Source organism: Ptychodera flava, chromosome 15 (genome assembly GCF_041260155.1).
Source record: "Ptychodera flava strain L36383 chromosome 15, AS_Pfla_20210202, whole genome shotgun sequence".
In the NCBI taxonomy this organism is placed as follows: domain Eukaryota; kingdom Metazoa; phylum Hemichordata; class Enteropneusta; family Ptychoderidae; genus Ptychodera; species Ptychodera flava.
In genome coordinates, this window is record NC_091942.1 from 25,820,870 (window position 1) to 25,839,756 (window position 18,887).

Below are 18,887 nucleotides of genomic sequence, written 5' to 3' on the forward strand. Positions count from 1 at the left end.
GAACAGGTGAGCTAAAAAAGATAGGTTGTTTTGGCAAAAGCAGTGAAATTATGTCAAGTTTAGAATGGTGTTCATAAAAACTTCTCCTAGTGAATGGACAAGCCTCTCAATGTTGGAACAAGTTATAATCTGAGTGTTAGAACCAGTGACAGTCTGAGTGCTAGAACCAGTGACAGTCTGAGTGCTAGAACCAGTGACAGTCTGGAGTGTTAGAACCAGTGACAGTCTGAGTGCTAGAACCAGTGACAGTCTGAGTGTTAGAACCAGTGACAGTCTGGAGTGTTAGAACCAGTGACAGTCTGAGTTTTAGAACCAGTGACAGGCTGAGTATTAGAACCAGTGACACTCTGCATGTTAGAACCAGTGACAGTCTGAGTGCTAGAACCAGTGACAGTCTGAGTGCTAGAACCAGTGACAGTCTGAGTGTTAGAACCAGTGACAGTCTGAGTGCTAGAACCAGTGACAGTCTGAGTGTTAGAACCAGTGACACTCTGAGTGTTAGAACCAGTGACAGTCTGCATGTTAGAACCAGTGACAGTCTGAGTGTTAGAACCAGTGACAGTCTTGAGTGTTAGAACCAGTGACACTTTGAGTGTTAGAACCAGTGACAGTCTGAGTGCTAGAACCAGTGACAGTCTTGAGTGTTAGAACCAGTGACAGTCTGAGTGTTAGAACCAGTGACAGTCTGAGTGCTAGAACCAGTGACAGTCTGAGTGCTAGAACCAGTGACAGTCTGAGTGCTAGAACCAGTGACAGTCTGAGTGCTAGAACCAGTAACAGTCTGAGTGTTAGAACCAGTGAAAGAGTCTGGATGTTAGAACCAGTGACAGTCTGAGTGCTAGAACCAGTGACAGTATGGAGTGTTAGAACCAGTGAAAGTCTGAGTGCTAGAACCAGTGACAGTCTGAGTGCTAGAACCAGTGACAGTCTGAGTGCTAGAACCAGTGACAGTCTGAGTGTTAGAACCAGTGACAGTCTGGAGTGTTAGAACCAGTGACAGTCTGGATGTTAGAACCAGTGACAGTCTGAGTGCTAGAACCAGTGACAGTCTGGAGTGTTAGAACCAGTGAAAGTCTGAGTGCTAGAACCATTGACAGTCTGAGTGTTAGAACCAGTGACAGTCTTAGTGTTAGAACCAGTTACAGTCTGAGTGCTAGAACCAGTGACAGTCTGAGTGTTAGAACCAGTGACAGTCTGAGTGTTTGAACCAGTGAAAGAGTCTGGATGTTAGAACCAGTGACAGTCTGAGTGCTAGAACCAGTGACAGTCTGAGTGATAGAACCAGTGACAGTCTGAGTGCTAGAAGCAGTGACAGTCTGGAGTGTTAGAACCAGTGACAGTCTTAGTGCTAGAAGCAGTGACAGTCTGAGTGCTAGAACCAGTAACAATCTTAGTGTTAGAACCAGTGAAAGAGTCTGGATGTTAGAACCAGTGACAGTCTGAGTGCTAGAACCAGTGACAGTCTGAGTGCTAGAACCAGTGACAGTCTGAGTGCTAGAACCAGTGACAGTCTGAGTGCTAGAACCAGTGACAGTCTGAGTGCTAGAACCAGTGACAGTCTGAGTGTTTGAACCAGTGAAAGAGTCTGGATGTTAGAACCAGTGACAGTCTGAGTGCTAGAACCAGTGACAGTCTGAGTGTTAGAACCAGTGAAAGTCTGAGTTCTAGAACCATTGACAGTCTGAGTGTTAGAACCAGTGACAGTCTTAGTGTTAGAACCAGTTACAGTCTGAGTGCTAGAACCAGTGACAGTCTGAGTGCTAGAACCAGTGACAGTCTGAGTGTTAGAACCAGTGAAAGAGTCTGGATGTTAGAACCAGTGACAGTCTGAGTGTTAGAACCAGTGACAGTCTGAGTGATAGAACCAGTGACAGTCTGAGTGCTAGAAGCAGTGACAGTCTGGAGTGTTAGAACCAGTGACAGTCTTAGTGCTAGAAGCAGTTACAGTCTGAGTGCTAGAACCAGTAACAATCTTAGTGTTAGAACCAGTTAAAGTCTGCGTGTTAGAACCAGTGAAAGTCTGCGTGCTAGAACCAGTGACAGTCTGAGTGCTAGAACCAGTGACAGTCTGAGTGATAGAACCAGTGACAGTCTGAGTGCTTGAACCAGTGACAGTCTGAGTGTTTGAACCAGTGAAAGAGTCTGGATGTTAGAACCAGTGACAGTCTGAGTGCTAGAACCAGTGACAGTCTGAGTGTTAGAACCAGTGAAAGTCTGAGTTCTAGAACCATTGACAGTCTGAGTGTTAAAACCAGTGACAGTCTTAGTGTTAGAACCAGTTACAGTCTGAGTGCTAGAACCAGTGACAGTCTGAGTGTTAGAACCAGTGACAGTCTGAGTGTTTGAACCAGTGAAAGAGTCTGGATGTTAGAACCAGTGACACTCTGGTGTTAGAACCAGTGACAGTCTGAGTGATAGAACCAGTGACAGTCTGAGTGTTAGAACCAGTGACAGTCTGGGTGTTAGAACCAGTGACAGTCTGAGTGTTAGAACCAGTGACAGTCTGAGTGTTAGAACCAGTGACAGTCTGAGTGCTAGAACCAGTGACAGTCTGAGTGTTAGAACCAGTGACAGTCTGAGTGTTAGAACCAGTTACAGTCTGAGTGCTAGAACCAGTGACAGTCTGAGTGCTAGAACCAGTGACAGTCTGAGTGTTAGAACCAGTGAAAGAGTCTGGATGTTAGAACCAGTGACAGTCTGAGTGCTAGAACCAGTGACAGTCTGAGTGCTAGAACCAGTGACAGTCTGAGTGCTAGAACCAGTGACAGTCTGGAGTGTTAGAACCAGTGACAGTCTGAGTGCTAGAACCAGTGACAGTCTGAGTGCTAGAACCAGTAACAGTCTGAGTGTTAGAATCAGTGAAAGTCTGCGTGTTAGAACCAGTGACAGTCTGAGTGTTAGAACCAGTGACAATCTGAGTGTTAGAACCAGTGACAGTCTGAGTGTAGTGACAGAGTCATGTAATTATCCACAAACATCTTTCTCATTCTCTTGCACTGAATACGTCATGTTGACGTATTCACATGTACATACATGTAAAATTCCTTTCTATATTTATCACACTGCATCTCAGCATCAAACCTAACACACAGTCAGACATATGCTATCAGAGGTCGCGGTAAAATATTTTGTTGTGCGGATTTTTTACGCGTTCAATGAAAAAATGCGTCAAAATCATTTGACTGTGCGTCAAAAGCGTGTTTACTTCAATTAACAGAACAATGTAGCCACAAGAACGTAACTAACATTACCGGATACAACTTGAATCATTTTCCAGTCAACGATGAGCATCCCATTACATGTACACATCAATTTTGTAACAATGTGATCAAAAGAACGATGATCAAACTCAACGATAAATGTTCAATAATAAACGCCCCAAAATACAACACTGGGGTCAGACACCATTACAAAGTCATGGATTTGATGTCAGAAAAACGGTGGGTAATCAAAATCTTTCTGGTTTTTTTTTAATTCTTTTATGGATCGATCAAGTTGCTCTGTAAAAATTCCGATTGTGTCACTGGCATTGAACCAGAGTGAACACACCAGCACTATGGCTGAACACATGCAAAAACTACAGTTTACAGTTTCCGGACAATCGTCTCTCGAACGTTATTGTCATGTTGTTGTTATATAATTATTTCTTTCTGTTCTTTGCATTAAACGCTGTGACGGCACGATCTATATCAAAGTCAGGTAGCTCGGGCCCGTGTATCGAAATCAGCATCAAAGTGTCAACGTGTTTGTCCGTTAGTCGACTGCGCCGGGCTGTCTTGATTCTGTTCTGTGTACTAAAACCTCGCTCACATGGCACGCTGGACATCGGCAAAACTAATGCCAAAGTTGCCAAAACCTTGAACTCTGGAAAAATGTCCGCGTAATCTTCAATGAGGACACCACAAGCTTCTTCAAATGTACGAACGCCGTGACCCGCCAGTGAACGTTTTACCGTCACGAACTGTTCACGTAAATCATCCCCATTTACAATAGGTGGGACCTCCACGTTGTCATCGTTGCGTCTTGGTGTACATAGAAATCAGCCAGCACTTCCATTTCAGCCATAGCGTAATCATTCAGGTTTTCAGCGGGGTATTTATGTACATTTAGAACCCTGTCTAAACAGCTGAGTATGTGAAGATCTTGGTCGGGAAATCGCTCATGAAGACTTGCTATTAGATGATCAATGAACCCACGGCGAACCCCGTTATAGGCATTGACATTGACATCTGACGCATACGTGAGTCGGTGCCCTCTGAAGTGGCGATCGGTCTGTCGAAACTCCCGTTCAAATTGCTGCTCTTTCACACCAGACATACCATTACGTCGCAACTCAGCTAGACTGGCAATCGTAGCACTGACCACGGGTTTCACCACCGACAAATTCACGTTCTCGCTCGTTGAAACACTAAATTCAGTCGATCCATTACAGGAAGTACGTCGGACAAAGTATGGGTTAAAGCTACGAAAGAGAACTGCTTTATCTGTCGTAGAATTCCATCGGCAGTTGGGTTATTGCGCGCGTCTTCGTCTAACTCCATTATCAATGCTGGCCAGTTACATTCGATGGCTTTTACTGCCCTTGACAGTGACAACCAACGTACGGAGCAAGGTTGTTTTAGACTTAAAAAGTCTGCGTTATCCAAGGCCCTGTTCAGTTCCCGTAGACGCTCATATCGGGAGGCCGAATATTCAAAGTAGTTGTAGATGGAGTTGACAGTACGCCTGTAGTTAGCTACTGGTTCAATCCCCTTGGTTGCGTCTGAAGATGCCAATGCGACTCTGTGTGCAGCGCAATGGATTTGCGTCAAAAACGGGTTCACTCGCTGCATACGAACACCAACGCCATTGTGCCGTCCAGTCATAACAGATGCTCCGTCAGAGCCAAGGCCGATGACCTTGGCAGTATCGATATTCATTTTCTCAAGCTGAGAAAATATCGCGGCTGTCACAGTCTCTGCATTGCCAGCGGTGATTGTGATGTTTCCTGCAAATATATTCTTTGGTTTGCCATTTTTGATGATTCTTAGAAACATGATCAGTTTCTTGTCAATGGTGATGTTCACTGTCTCATCGACTATTACAGATATTAGAGGACTGGCTTCAATTTCCTCTACAGATCTTCATTGATAACTTGGGCGATTGCCTGCTGCATTTCTTCTATGCTGCTATGATGTTTGTAGGTCGGGACATCGCAAAGGGCTTTACATTCATTTTGTTGATTAAGTTCGATCAGCGACGAAAAAACGGAGTCGGGCATTTCATTTTTCGCCATGGTATACACGATACGCATCATTGCAGTGTGAGAGTCCACTTTCTTGGCAGAGTTTTCCGATAAGACGCACTGCATGCGTGATTTCAGAGGTTTGTTTTTGACAGCAGTTCTTGTGTTCTTCCGTATCTCGGTGTCGCTTCAAAGCCGATATCTGGAGATCGCCGCATCCGTAAAGACTGGTGAATGTGTTTTTCATTCCACCACTGTGACATACTGTACAAAACATTCTGTCGACTTCGCGACCGCCTAATGACAACCTTTGCTTTTCCAACCACTGAAACTCATTTTCCCATTCAGGGCGGTATTTTCTTACTGTTACGATCTTGGCTCTTTTCTTTGGGGAGTCGTTTGTTGTCAAACCCTCTCGACTTTCGGCAATCTTATCTACGGCCGTTTCATCAGCAGTGGCACTGGCAGTATCTAAGCTCGTAAACTTATTATTTTCGACTGACCTTGTTATTTCACTCCCACCTGCTGCAGTTGCTAGCGTATCACTATTTGCATTCGTTCCAGTGGCGGGTGTTCGAGTGAAGTGATAAGACAGTAAACTTGGTTGTATTTTTTTCGGCATCGTGCAATTACCGTCTCAACAAACATCGAAAATATTATGAGGCAATTTGTGTACGGTTAACGGAAATTTTGAAATGTTGCAATCTTTATTTCTTATCGAATCGTTCTTCGTAAAATTGATACATTTTGACTCAGCTGAGAAGACCAAGCATGCTGAGCCCTCATGATTGATTTATACACCCTTCCAACGCGCGCGGTGCATTGATATGCTAATTTGTGAAAGAAAGAAAGCAACAAGCTCGACTAGCGATTGTGCTGTGTACTGTTTTTTAGGTCGCTGCTCTGTTGCGTGAGCTGACGACATCGCGACACAGGTTGTGGAAGCACTGAACGATATTTCCTACGCGTCATCATTTACGCACGACATTTCATTTTTGCGTAAAAAAAAATATTTTTGCGTCAAATACGCATGTTTTTTGCGTAAACGCGACCTCTATTTATCATTTTTATCATTGGTGACAGGTCATATTTCCAGGTTTGTGTTATATTGAAACAACTACTTTGCAAGAGAGCTGTGGCCAGCCTAACTCTTTGTGAACTACTTATCTTGTCAAGCTTTCCAGATATTTACTGATTTTACATATATCAAAAAGACTATTATACTGAAACTTTAATTGCAGTGATGGTGTGATGGCTGCAGAAGCAGCATATACCCAAATGTGGCTCTCACAATAGCATCATTCCATTCTGTTTTCACCATTAGGCAATAAACATGATATGTTTTTGTCTGTTTTATTGCGCTTTTCTGTAATATTTTTTTTTGTCATCGTCAACTCTGCAGGTTTGAAGGCTATTTGACAGACTATCAGTTACAACATGATCTAACAGATCACACAAGAATGGACCAAATTCACCGACTTGCAACCCTGTATGTATGATCATGAATTCTCCCATGTCATTTTTAGCTCATATTTGGCATGTATATAAATACCAAAAAGAGCTTATATTTCCTAGCTCCTATGTTACTAAGTACAGATTTGGGACTAGCAGCTCAGTCTTGTCTGTCTGTATGTCTTTTTGCCATGTTTCTGGATCAGACTGCTCCAGATGCATGGAACATTTGAGAATTTGAAGACAAAACATAAATAGAACTGATCTAAAAAAGAACAGGTCATTTTCATGACCTTACATGTCATGAAATTTGTGTGTTTTGTTGTTTTATCACTTTCGGAAGTCTAAATTTTGACAGCAGAAAGTGCAATTTTTCACTTGAAAATACAGGTAAGTTACAGTGACAACTCAGTGTAGAACTCTAGTGATTATGTCTCATTGTAATGTTTGAGTGTTTGATAAAATTTTTGCATATTTATCAACCAAAAAAAGTGATTTAAGTTCATGTAGAGGTCATGAAAATACTTGTCCAATGAGAGAACCACACTAGGTCAAATTAGATTTATCTAAAATTTCAAAGGGTCATCTTGTGATTTTAACTTGGCTTGAGAGTTGATTTTTACTTTAGAAAGCTGTGTGATATGGAATGAACAGCAATATTATCATCATTTCCCCAATGATCCCACCAAAACCTGCAGAATGGTAAAGAACAGCACAATATACAGGCCTTGTTAGATAGCCTTGTCCGAAATAATTTCATATCTGACTTACTTCTGTAGGAAAATTGAAGAATTATACTTACCGTAAAATTCCAATAAGCCGCGGCTTGTATTAGAAACATTTTTGAGGGACCCCTGGGACCACGCACTGAAGTCATGGTGCGGCTTCAATTACGTACATTTCCTGTGTTTCGATATTTTTCTCAATGCTCACCAAGCATTGCAGGGGCAATCGCTATTGTTATGCAAATTAGTACCAATGAATTCTGCGTATATAAATTACCCGCATAAAAAGTCCCTACCCTAGTGTAACTCCAATATAGAAACGTTAGGAGAGTGTATTTGGTCGTTAAACTTGGTAAAATTCCTTTTAGATAATAAGGAAACTATTAAAAGATGTTAAAACAATGGGAAACTGGAGTTCCCTTGACAGCATCGTAAGGAAAATTGACACGTTTTTCCAGCACTTTCTTGATTCTCTGACCCTGGTCACCCCCGTCCTCTAAATAGAATAGTCTCACTAAGGTCGGCCATGTTGATCAGCAGCGGGCATGATGTCTTTGTTTCAAGTGGTTTCAAGGGGTTTTTGGAAGCTGAAATTTCACAAAAATGTCACTTCTGTATTCAGAGATTGTTCAATCAATTTCTTTGGACGTGTAAGTCGATTTTGAAAGCAATAGAAGATCAAATGGTGTTGAAAAAAATCGTGCATAAAATTAGCATAAATTAAGCGTCCACTGCAGATGGGTCCCCTTGATTTACAGCTGTCTTGTGTTGCCGAACGGGTGGCTCGTACTCGAATAGTGCAATATAAAAGGCAAGTGAATGACCCTTGGTAACTTTACTGCCATGTTTTTGTGAACTATTTTGCGGTCAAATTTTATTTTCTCATGATCAAAAACGGAACGTGTACAAGCTTATACGCACCCACCATGGTCATTCACAGCCACAGTACAGTATAGGCATGGCAGTTCATTATGGCAAAAATAATGATGCAGGTGGTGGTGTTGTACGTCAGGCATCGGTAAGGGTACGTGTATATACGTGGGTATTGAATGAAAACTACGTATTTGAAACATGGTATCTCAATCTCTCAACTATTTTAACTTATACACAACACCGTTGCTTCAAAATTGTTGCATCAGGTATTGACTATGGCGGTGTTTTATACCACACTGACAAAAACTTCGGCCGTGTTCAAACATACACACAAACGTACCCGATACATGGGGCATTGTTTGTACTTTTGTTACTATCATTGACAAATGCACAATGGTAGAAGTGTTAAAAAGGAACTTTTATTGTGTATTTTTTCTGTAAGAAAGACACCTGTCAATCATTAGCACAAGTCAATGACGCATTGCAAGCCAGCTGGTGTGAATTTCAGCATGCATTGTTTCATGATGGGCTCAGAGAAGGGGTGCGGCTTCTATTATGGTACAATTCAAAAACCCAAATGGGCAAACAATGAGCCAAGACAATGTTTCAAAGTCAGGGTGCGGCTTCAATTAGAGGTGCGGCCTCGATTGGGAATTTTACGGTAATTGTGGTTTTTTGTGAATTGCCAACTAAATCAATTTTATTCACACATCATGCAGCTGACCTATACAGTAATTTTTTTTTATAATCAGCCCTTCAGATGCCCAGTATAGTACATTGTTTTAAAATGAGAAATATTGAATCCTTCACTTCTTTAGTTTCCAATAGTTCAACAAATAATTATGCCCCCCCAAAAAAACATATGGAACAGCCCTATTGGATTTGAAATGCGCCTGCAAGATTTTGATCCTGCAAACCCTCACACATGTCTGGTGTGACCTAATTCATTGACGGATGACCCAGCTACAACTGGTAGGACTTGAGCAACCCTCGTAGATGTGCAGCGGTTACATACTCATCATGACGGGTATCCTTTATATCCCTGTTTGCGTGTCCAAAAATGCTAAAAAGAAACTGGAATATTATGCAGCCAGTGATAAAAGACAATAACTGTTGCATCAATAGTGCCAAACTAGCATTGTTAGGAAATAAAAAAAAGAAAGGAAAAAGCAAGGGAAAAAAAATGCGTTGCCGCATTACTTTTGCTGAATGTCAAGGACCATAAGCAATTTTTTTGACCTAATAGGATACAGCTCAGCCTCTATCATTGGAGATTGGCAAAATATTATTATTTTTTATTTTCAAAAATTTAAACTCTTTGACCAAATGGTGTGAGTGTGACAAATATAGAAATAACGGGCGACGCGCTAACCATTCACGTTTATTTGTGGGCAAGGGCGAGAGGAAAGCCAAAAATTAACAAGCCGAGCCCGTTAATTTGGCTTTCCTCGAGCCCGCGCCCACAAATAAATGTTAATGGTCAGTGCGGAGTCTGTTATTTCCATTATATTATCAGCGAACCCAAGAAAACCGTCAAAATTTCCGAAAATTTCAGGAGCGAACGACAACTGGGCCCCAGAAACTGAGCAATACGTGACGCACTGTCATGCGCGCTGTAAAAAATTGGAAAATGCGGAGATGTTTTCAGAAAAAAGTATCTCAACTTGACCTACAAGTGCTCCATTTTATTTTGTGATTGATTATGATTTACGTTTGAGCTGTAAAGTTACGATACTTTTGAGTTGTTAATATTATTATTCATATTCGCGGGCATGTAAACAAACCATTACTGTGTATTTGTGGTCAGTCACGTGGTTCAGCTCGCCCAATCAAAATGTGACGGGCAGGGCATGGTAATATAATACCGATATTACACCACATTGGCCAACATCTGTTGCCCAGTTATGTGTGTTCAGCAGATTATGAAATCCGGAAAATGTTTACATTTCCATTCTCACGCAATCGAAATTTATCACATTGTATTTCAGATTGTCAAACTCAGTCAACACTGCGATTGATGTGATGGAGAGAGCACTGCCGGAAGTGTTCCATCAAAGAGCTGTGGCCGAGTGGATGCAGACGAGAGCTGGGCCTCTCCAGAAAAAGGTGTCCGAGATCAGAGATAAAAGCAAAACTACGGATAGTGAAGGAAAAATAGCACAGAAGCAATAGTATTTGAAACTAAGTTGCAGAGAGAAATTTATTTCCTTCCTGCAGTTTGAAGAAAGGGTTTGACTATTACGTTTTCAGGGATGGACTATTAGATCTCATGTGCTAAAAATATTTAGCGGACATGCTGGTTTTTTTAGAAAAATACTTCTATGACGGTCAAATACTTATATGATGGTCGGCTGAAAAAAACAATGTTGAAATTTGATGGAAGAAAATCGGGAAAGGAAACAAGTGACAAAGTTTGGGATGGGAACTAAATTGCCTAAATGGTATACTGATACCCCTCCATGATACAATGGTGTGTGCCTTACTGGTCTGATCCTCCCTACTTCATACATTCAGAGCATAACCTTGAACTGGCGAGAAAATAGGTAGCTTGCCACAGTGTATATAAATGTAAATGGCCGATGTACTTTGATAGCTTTTTGTTTCACTTCTCACCTTGAGAGTATCAAACAAATTCTTGAAATCTGCTCCACAAGAAGTAATATTATGCACTAGGTGTGCAGTAGATTTGATGGGAACATAACTATAGTTTCAGACGGCAAGGACAGGCAGATATTGAGTGAGAGAATATGCAAATGTTAGGGAAATACAAGACACCATGTGTGATTTACATCCTACAGTGATGCAGAAATGTAGCGAGTATGGACAAACATACTCATTGGGCTGATATGCAGCGTCTCGGAAGCTGTTATCCAATTGGGTGGCTGAATTTTACCATTTTAATTGAATAATACAAATACACTCCCTAAGTTACACTGAGTAGTGACAATTGACCAATCAGATATAACCTTCCGAGCACAGTGCACATCAGCAGTATCAAGTAGTTAAAACAAAATCCCAATCCATGGTTCTCATATTAGATGTTGCAGACATTTAGTATTTACATGGTGTTAGCCCATTGTATTCCTTTTAATTTTTTATCATGCTGGTTAATTTGCTTTTAGATAAAGCTAATAAATGACCTGCCCTTTTAATGAAAGTACTGATATTTCATTAATGCTGTACATTGTACAACAGTATTAATCTGTTTTGAGAAACAAAAATATTGATGTTAGAGATTGATATGGTATTTATGAAGATGTTTGGACTATATTTGAGTTTTTCTTCAAGGGCGAGAAAGTGTAACTTTTGATATTAACTCCATTATTCTTTTCAAGAAAAAGAATACATATCCTTCTGCTGCTGCTACTTCCGGTCAATTTATATTGAAATTAAAAACTTTCAAACTTTACAATATTGTTTTCACCTACCACTTGTGGGGCTCATTTTGAAACTTACGGAGTAAAGAAAGTTTTCTTCGGCTTAGCAATGTGAAAATCAAGAATTTTCATTTTTCCCCAGTGGTGATAACACAGGGGTAGCCACCATTTTGAATGTCAAATATGGGTACTTATTGAGTTATTTGTTTCTCTAGTACCAAAAGTTGCACAGTCAGACTTCCATTTTCATCCTTGATTTTGAAAGGGTATGGTTGACAGTTTGCTCGAGGAAAGTTTGCGCAAATGCCTATAAAGTCTTTCATTTTCTGGGCTTAAACTACCTAAACAGAGTTAATCATGCATACCAATTGAATCATGTACAAAATGCAATGCTTTCGTAGTAAGGCAACGGTTCACTCGCCAACATAGCACTTTCCATCACACATGTGTATGGCTGTATCGACAAAGGGAATTAAAGATGGTTCGTACACTTTTGGAGTAAAAACGTACGTACAAAGAGAATAAGAGTAATGGGAAATACAACAAAAGTTGCAGTTGAATTCATTTGTGTAAGTGAAAATGCGTCACCTGGACATGATTACAAATACTGGATTACTGAAAATTGCATACATTATCCATTGTGAGAGGGTTGCGTCAGCCATATTCACTCTATCAGTAGGCCTACATAGTTGGCAGCTCAAAGTTTTTCACAGAGCATTCCAAGTTAGGTCAATTATAATCACTCACTTATCAGTAACATGCAGGCAGCAGAGTTGTTATACTCCGAAATTAAAAAAAATGTGGTGTTCAGTGTACGCTCTCAGTATGTCCGAGAGATCACGAGATTTCGATACAAACAAAATCACGTGTACAAACATGTGTGAAAACGGGTGTATTTCTTGTGGTTTTTTGTACCATGATTCTTACAAATTTGTGGTTTAACCTCCTTTTCTCTGAGCCTGTTGTTGCCACAAAAATATTTTAGGGTAAGCTGGTACAATTGTCCGTGTTTTCTCCAACAGTTTGGGACTCTAGTTAAATAAGTCTGTGGTAGAGAAATCGTGACTGAGTTTCTGACCGCGATGTTGTGGAGTTATCGCTGTATCCCCCTAGGAGAAACTTACTGCCGATTGCGTTCACTCCACTCATGCGCAAATGCGCCGCAAGATCAGAAGCAGACAGCGTAGTTCTCATCGTACTGCGATTATCTTACTCAAAGCCTTTCACACAAAAATTATCAATAAAGCCGAGACCTGCCGAAATGACTTCATTGAACATAATCAAAGACTTGAAGCAGGTTTGGGGTTGTCTTTTGAAATTCATACAACAAAGACCTATTGTACATGATACAGTTCAGTCGTACAGTGATTATTTGAAGAAGTACGATCAAAACTATTTTACCAAGCATTTATGTAGACAGCTACAAATTTGTTTGATCCTTTGCTGCCAAGTCAATTGTGCTGACCAATTAAAAAGATAATTCCTCACACCAGGGTTCTGTCCTTTGTCTCTTGCTTTCTATAGTTAAGCAATAAACCACACCCAGCGATGGCATATAATACATACCAGCGTATTTTGACCAGTTCCCGACATATGCATACGAGTGATAGCGAGACTCAGTGCATATATGGACTGAAGTGGTAGAAATCGTATGGTATACCCTTTACTGAGGTGGTTTATCTTGAAATTCTGGCGGGAATGTCAAAAAGGGAATTTTTCTCTGGTTGAGAGCTCTTGCCTCAACTAATACAATCGCAGCATTTGTGCCATCAACATACTGATATGATATAGACGTTAATAGGTTCTTTAATTCGCAAGACTAAGGTTGTCAACATTGCACTCCATTATTTTGTTTAGGGACTCACATTGACATTAAAATCAGGAGTAGAGATTTGCAACATTGCCACCTTAACTGTTCCATGCTGTCGCCGTCTTTCTGCATACAAGGTGTTATGTTGTATCTATAGCTGACTTTGGACTGTATTGTATCACAGTTACATCTGCCAGATCAAATGTTTCCAAATAAGTTTTCCTCAAAAAGCATAGGTCATGAGGTACTCGTGTGCCAAATTTTAGCTAGACCGTCAGTGACATATGGGCACTGGTTGATTGTTCATCAGTGCTTGGCGCATCTGGCAACTTCGTATGTGTTCTCTGGCTGCCGATACCCCTACTCAGAAAGCTTGCAAATCTGATTAACAATTACTAGTGATGCCCTCATACAGACTTATATACAAATCAACAAAAAATTGTCAAAATAAAATTTCCAGGGTGTTTTTTTAAATGGTTACAAAAACCTGCCTCAAAACCTGCTCTTTGCCAGATTACTACTGTTCTTTTAAAGGAAAGCGGTCGTCGGAACTGTTTATATACGACTTTCTTGTTTACAAACAATGTATTTCATGCATGATATATAGATGCATCATGTCAACATAGCTACAACATGAAAGTTTACGATGTACATAATGACAAACATGTTTTAACTTTCATCAATCGCCAACATAGCTTGGATACAGTGTTTACATCGGCCATATGGTCGTATACGTCCTTTGAGCGCAGTTCCGACGACCGCCTCGGAGTCCCTTGAAGGCTACCACCAATGACTTAATCTGACTTGCTTGAATTATTACATTTATGTACAAGTAGGTAGTTTTCGAATGTTAACCTGTTTCATTTTGCCACATTTTGGTAGTAAAATTGTTCACTCCACTGTTTCTATACATACCTGGTTGGTGTTTTCATTGTGCTTTCTTGAATTGGAACCTTTTTTGAAGTAATATTCAGTCCAAAAACAAAAAAAAAGTTTCAGTGTAATGTTCCGTATGTTTTATTTTTGGTACTGTTCCTTTATTTTCAAAGGCTGTATTTCATAGAATTACGGTCACTTGTAACATGATAGTACCCCAGTTGTCTTACCAGCACAATTATTGATGACAGGGAAAATTTGGTTAGGGATGACTCATTAGATGTTGGATTGGAAGTGATATTGTTTCTTTCCGTTCCAAATTGGACCAAAAAAAATCCACACTTGTGAGGCCAATCGTCATATGAGTGCTCATTTTAAATGAGCAATTTTCGCTGTGCTTCGTTTGCATATTTTTTACCGCCGAAAATTCGGCTGACAAAATTACTGGCCTTTTAAGAATCACTAAAAAAAAAATTACACCAAATGCGCTTCAGAATTTGTTATCATTTTTATCCTTTTATCATTGTCTCTAGTTACGAAACTTTTGCCGGCTTCAGAGAGTAAGCACAGGTGATATTTGGTCGTTTTGACCAGAAAAATATGTTTGCTGTTACTTGTGACCAGCCGTCTTCTCCGATATAATGTTCAATAAACAAATCAGTGGCAAAATTGTGTAGTACCTGTTTAAAGCCCGGGGGACTTTTTGGTGAACAGGTTAACCTTGTGAGAGCCGTCAGCTCATCAGCACGTCTTTGTAGCAGAACCAGAAATTACATCTCGACGATTGCTTTAACTGTTATGTTAGTAAGCTGGACCGAAGACACGGGTTGTCGCGTGTCGCCCACTCTCAATTTATCATGTGATCAAGCCTCTCCGCGATGTAACCGGCTCCTGAAATGGTACAAAACGGACACAAATATTACGCTTAAAGGTATAAAGTCACATGTCATCTAAGTTTGCCCATATATGGTCAAAGGGGCGTGCCTTGGTAATCCAAATGCCCATGTGAGGCCCTGGTTTTTAAAAGCGGCCACCCGCTTAAAATCTGTGATTGGTTAGATTTTCTCTTTCCATGGTAACTGTGGCAAAATTGGAACAGGTGACAGTATACCTTTAATACACAACGACTGCATCGCTTTGATAATTCGTTCAATTGTTACAAGTATGCTATCAGGTGAACAGACAGAAAAAAAAGGTATTAGTTTATTTCAGAGTATCTCCTTATCTCACAAACAGCATGATACACATAAACCTTTGAATTGAATGCATTAGTATGATACCCCAGCAGCGGAATAATACGCAGGTAGTAACATGATTACGGTAAAGTTTAAGATGCCTGCATTTTTTCAATTGCTACTGACAATCTTGGAAATGTAATACTAGTATTGCAAATCGATGCTCAGTGAAACGGAAAAACACCGTATGGCCTTGTCTGTATCGCTCAGTTTCCATGGAGACGCCGTCGGAATAAGTCCACTGAGTTTCTGTCCATCTCTGCGCATATGGTTAAAAGTACCAGAGGTGTATTGGCAACCGGGGTGTTATTTCTACAGTATTTGTTTTACAGCACGTCCAGACTATTCGAGCGGACAGAGCTCCCTGGTGGAGCGCACTGCCTCCCGTTTTTTCCGACGCTAATCAGGTAAGACTTATTTGACGAAGTTTCTCAACAAAATATCGCAATTTTTATGTCCTACCTAGCTCGCTTTTCGGCCAGGATGATCAGGTGTTGATGTATGTATCTTGAATCTTGTTCTAAACACCGAAGCCACTGTCTCTTTGGATTTATTTGTAAAAAAGTCTACATCAGTCCGAACACATGGCGAGGTTGTGAAATAATATAACTTCGACCCTGCCTTGAGCCGGAACAGGCTTGGCAGGACGATGCTATAAGAAACCAATGTTTGTTTCTGCAACATTCGACTGTGTTAGTTATAAATCTTCGTAGGGTGGTCAAAGTTAGGGGAGGGGACCAGCTGAACAAAAATCGCTGAAAATTTTGATACGGCCATACTAACTTTTGGGTAAAAAATATGGTGCATGCTTTAATGCGTGTATGTAGCGTCCAACCAACTTATTGAAAATTGAAAATTGAAATCACCTTCAAAATGCAATTTTCATTTTAATGAAATAACAACCAATTTTTGATATTCGTTTTTGCGGCGAGAGTTATCTTTATATACACTGTGTAGTAACTCTCGCCGCAGACTGAACCCGGGCAATGGTAACTCTCGCCGTAGACTGAACCTAGGCAATGGTGTCACTTGTATATTTTGGCATAGATTGTGAAACTGTATAAGGGTTTCCAGAGGGTTGTTCACATATGCAGATTAAAATGTGTAAAATATGATTTTAATAATCATAATCTTAATTTATTCATAATCATAATTATCACAACAATGGGGTTTCCAGACGGTATTTACACAAAGTAGACGACATTGTTTGTAAAAAAGTTTTAATATGCTGTAACATTCATATTAATAATTTATTAATATTAATAACCATTTGTTATGATAATAATAGGAAAAAATAATCACACATTATGCCTACTGGACCTGTGGTAACAATTATTAAAAATTGGTTGTTATTTCATTAAAATGAAAATAGCATTTTGAAGGTGATTTCAATTTTCAATTTTCAATAATAAATTGGTTGGACGCTACGTACACGCATTATGCTTGAGTATATCTTGCGATATTCTTGAAAAACCTATTTTGTTTTTGTAAAAAGAAAAGAAATTGTTTTTGTAAAAATCATTTTTCTGTTTCTGTTTCTAAAAATGCAGTTTCTTTGTGTATAAACAAATTTTCTTTTATTAAATCCCGTTTTCTGTGTATAAAATCCTATTTTCTTTTTGTAAAAACCTATTTTCTTTGCTTAAAAAACTATTTTCTTCGTGTCTAAACCTATTTTCTTTGCGTAATTTTTTTCTAATACGATTGGAACTTATTTGGGAAAATTTCATCTTTATATTTTTCAAATTTTTAAAAAATATTGAGTTCCATATAGCTGAATGTTCCAATATTGCAAATTACTCATGAAAACAAATGCATTGCTTAAAGGGAAAGCAGATGAGCTTACATTAATTTTGCTGATTAAACCGACATTAGTTCACTGTCCAATTGTTCCAAATAAGTCCCTATCGTTGATTTTTTGTAAAAAAAAAACATTTTCTTTTTGTAAAAATTTCTGTTTGTAAAAAGCATTTTCTTTTAAACCTATTTTGTTTTTGTACAACTTTCATTCATGTTGGTAAAAATTATGCCTGCATTCAAAAACTGCCATTCGTATTGGTCACATGTCACACCTGTTTTCTGCTTGTCCAACTCACGTTCCTCTTTTCAAAGGTAAAATGTGTATTCAAAATATCTTTTTATATTAATAAAATAACATAAGCAAGTTTTGTGTCTGTAAAACTTTCGTTACTGTTGGTAAAACCTATTACACATTGAAAATAGATTTTTACACAAGTGGATTTAACAAAAAGAAAATTGCTTTCTACAAAAACGATTTTGTTTACAAAAGAAAATATCTTTTGTAAAAAAAAAACGGGTTTCACAAAAAGAAAATAGATCTTTCAAGAATATTGCAACATTTGGCTTGCCATACTTTAGCATGTGCATAGAGTTTTACGTTTCAGCATATCCCAGCGTCTTTCATAATACATATGCTTCTGTTGACTCCAATTATTGAAATTAAGGTAGTCACACCTCGAAAATGAAAGGCTTGAATTTTTGCTAGAACTTTCCTGAAGCAAACTTTAAACCATTGTCTTTCAAAGCCAAGAATAGAAGTTTGGGGTCATCATGCAGATTTTGGTACTATACAGAAACGGATGTTGGAAACTCAAAAAGGCTGCGATCCTTGAGTTATCACGGGGGGGTAATAAAATTCCTAATTTTGACAAAACTAAGCGAGTGAAAAGTTTTCATATTGCATAAGTTTCAAAGCCCCAACAAGAGGTGGGTCAAAAGAATGTTGTTAATGTTTGAGTGTCGGAGCATACCTGAACCGAGGCGCATTTTAACCGCGTCGATCTTTTAATACATATGTGTACCGGAAACTGGAGAAATGGCACAGTATAGCGCCATCATCGATTGTCACGATAAAGCAGAGAAAGTAAATGTACGTTTCAGAACCTAGTAGACTGATTTTTATTGACATCGGCTCATGTTCGGTCGTGCGTGTGGAATGTATGATTATACCAAACTGGTATATATGATTAATCAAAGCATGAACCAAAAGGACTGCATTGCACCAATATGGTTGTTATAGACACAGGAAAGAAAAACTACATACTATGACTCAATACCGACACTACGAACTCTACACTTCTATTCTCCAAGGCAGGATTGATACCGCCGGCAGAATGTATCTTGTATTGTTACGAACGAAAAAAGAACAACCAACATAAAATTTCATCGACAGTAACCATACTTTTGCGGAGAATCTTTGTACCAGTTGACATCACTGAAGAAAAGTACGTTGAAAGTAATCATCGATCGACGCAAATTAGTTTTGACTGGTTCAATTTTTTTTACAATTTAATC

General features: G+C 39.4%; 2 protein-coding genes across 3 annotated transcripts in view; both read left to right on the forward strand.

The window, feature by feature from the left end:
* The window catches only part of LOC139151683 (hexosaminidase D-like), a 32,731-nt gene extending 19,588 nt beyond the window's left edge, over window positions 1–13,143 (forward strand). For both annotated transcript variants that reach the window (XM_070724631.1, XM_070724632.1), the window contains exons 14-15: window positions 6,627–6,713; window positions 10,263–13,143. In XM_070724631.1, coding sequence (XP_070580732.1) covers window positions 6,627–6,713; window positions 10,263–10,446 — 271 coding nt within the window. In that variant the 3' untranslated portion in view covers window positions 10,447–13,143. The remainder of the gene's footprint in view (window positions 1–6,626; window positions 6,714–10,262) is intronic.
* A 2,637-nt stretch (window positions 13,144–15,780) lies between these two features.
* The window catches only part of LOC139151689 (hexosaminidase D-like), a 40,356-nt gene continuing 37,249 nt past the window's right edge, over window positions 15,781–18,887 (forward strand). The window contains exon 1 of the mRNA XM_070724641.1: window positions 15,781–15,979. The gene's annotated coding sequence lies outside the window, so the exon portion shown is untranslated. The remainder of the gene's footprint in view (window positions 15,980–18,887) is intronic.